At 39.2% G+C, this 1,860-nt stretch overlaps 1 protein-coding gene across 1 annotated transcript; it reads right to left on the bottom strand.

Annotated features, from left to right (window-relative positions):
• Nucleotides 1-1,040: 1,040 nt before the first annotated feature.
• On the bottom strand, nucleotides 1,041-1,574 carry LOC113302388 (F-box/kelch-repeat protein At1g57790-like). The gene has a single exon (XM_026551318.1). The coding sequence runs from the start codon at nucleotides 1,572-1,574 to the stop codon at nucleotides 1,041-1,043; it is 534 nt and encodes a 177-aa protein (XP_026407103.1).
• Between the last annotated feature and the right edge of the window lie 286 nt (nucleotides 1,575-1,860).

Raw genomic sequence — 1,860 nt, 5'->3', positions numbered from 1 at the left:
AAGATATGAACATCTGCGGCCCGTTGAGCAACATACGACGGTTGCTTGGACTCTCATCGATGGCGATGTAAGTGTAACTCCAGTCAAGGGTAATGAACAAACCTGCTTAGTGAAATGGTCAGTGGAGTATGAGACAGAAAATGACTACTTGGGATACGCAGAGAGTATTACCAAAGCCATGGCGAGTAACCTTCTTCTCAACAAGGCTTAAAGGAAAATGAGATAACAGTGGCATCCATTTATCCTTCTATATCTGTTTAATCATCATAATAATGTATGTAAAATATAAATATGAAAATGAAATAAGGCATCCACTCTTAACTCTTGTAAACCTTCTTATACAAACCAGTTAAGTCTGCACAGGTCCTCTCTGATCAGTACAAAATCAAGTGTCATTACTAGAGAGGCTTGAATCTTAACCTCTGAAAATAAAGAGCTTATTGCGCGCACAAAATATATTTGGCAACTATAAGAAGTATGTGTGAGAAAAATGGATGTGGCTCACGACAGAGCAACTGCGTTCTCTGATCTCTTCTCATGAATTACAATGAGCAGTTTCTTTAGAATTGGTACCCAAACAGGACCCCATCCACATCCAGTCAAGCTCTTGCAAAGTGGACTTCGACCAATTAGGCTGAATCCAACTGCAGTTTGAATGCCAACCCTTAGTGCCATATATGTAATTAGGCTGAGAGGTACCACCAAAAGAGCGATAACTTCCTGTTTCAAGTGAATAGCATAAAATCCCTTCGCCTTCCAGATATAATCTAGGGAAATATACTTTGTTCTCCATCTGACTATTTGGAGCGACTGCTGAGAAACAAGTGATGTCGCTAATGAACAACATATGCTTTCCCAAACTTTCAACTTTAACCCATTCCATTTCAGAGAAATCCATTCTAAAGATTCTAACTAACATTTTGGGACATCCTAATTTCACTAGCAAGAGATCTTCTCCGCACTTCACCAAGAAACTTGGGTACGAGTCATTAAAATGTTTATGAGGTTTCTCAAGAAAATCAAATGTATCATCACAAAAATCAAGTATTTTTTAAAGTTCCATCATAACCTGCAGAATAGAAGACCCTGTTGAACAAAGTTGGAGTGTTTCGTGAAGGCGGATATTTTGGAACATCAGAATCTTGATGGTCAAGAACTACCCATTCTTGTTCTCCTCTTCTAATCGAGTAGATGGTGATAGTAATACCCAAGCCATATTTATCAATCCCAAAAACTATACAGTCTGGAGCAGTCGGTAAAGAGGAGAAAGAGATGTCAGACAATTCATGACGCCCTGGAAAATCAGCAAGTTGGATGGTCTCTCTTGTAAAAGGATTGTAAAAGAATAATTCTTTCTCTCTCGACATCAGAAGCCAACCACCCCTTTGATAACGGATTGTGGCACCTACTGGTAATTCCGAGAACTTCATGAGGTAGTTCTCATTATTATGCATCGGGTTTACAAAACTATAGATGCTGGAGTTGTTATCTCTAGAGAACACCAACCAAGGAAACAAATATCTGGATTCTGCGGTTTGAGTAGTACCAATGAACCTATATTTTACTACAGGCATTATCTCTCAATTCGCTTTATGGATCGATCGGAAAAATGCACGTCATCCACTGGATGAAGATAACTTGCTATCAACTCCACCATGTCAGCGTCAAGGATACACCAAGGATAACTTGTGTTCTCATTCTTATTTTCTGCCCCATAATAACTAATCGTCCTTGTTATGTAACCCCCTTCATCTAGTATGCACCATTTTTCTTTTTCATCTTTACCTGACATACCTTCCTTCCTTTCCCGTCCACTAGGTAACGTGATCCAATATGATGAGAACCATGGTGTTGGCATAT

This window comes from Papaver somniferum, chromosome 1 (assembly GCF_003573695.1).
Source record: "Papaver somniferum cultivar HN1 chromosome 1, ASM357369v1, whole genome shotgun sequence".
Taxonomy (NCBI): Eukaryota; Viridiplantae; Streptophyta; class Magnoliopsida; order Ranunculales; family Papaveraceae; genus Papaver; species Papaver somniferum.
Note: the sequence above shows the minus strand (reverse complement) of the source record. Positions and strands in the feature narration are given on the sequence as shown.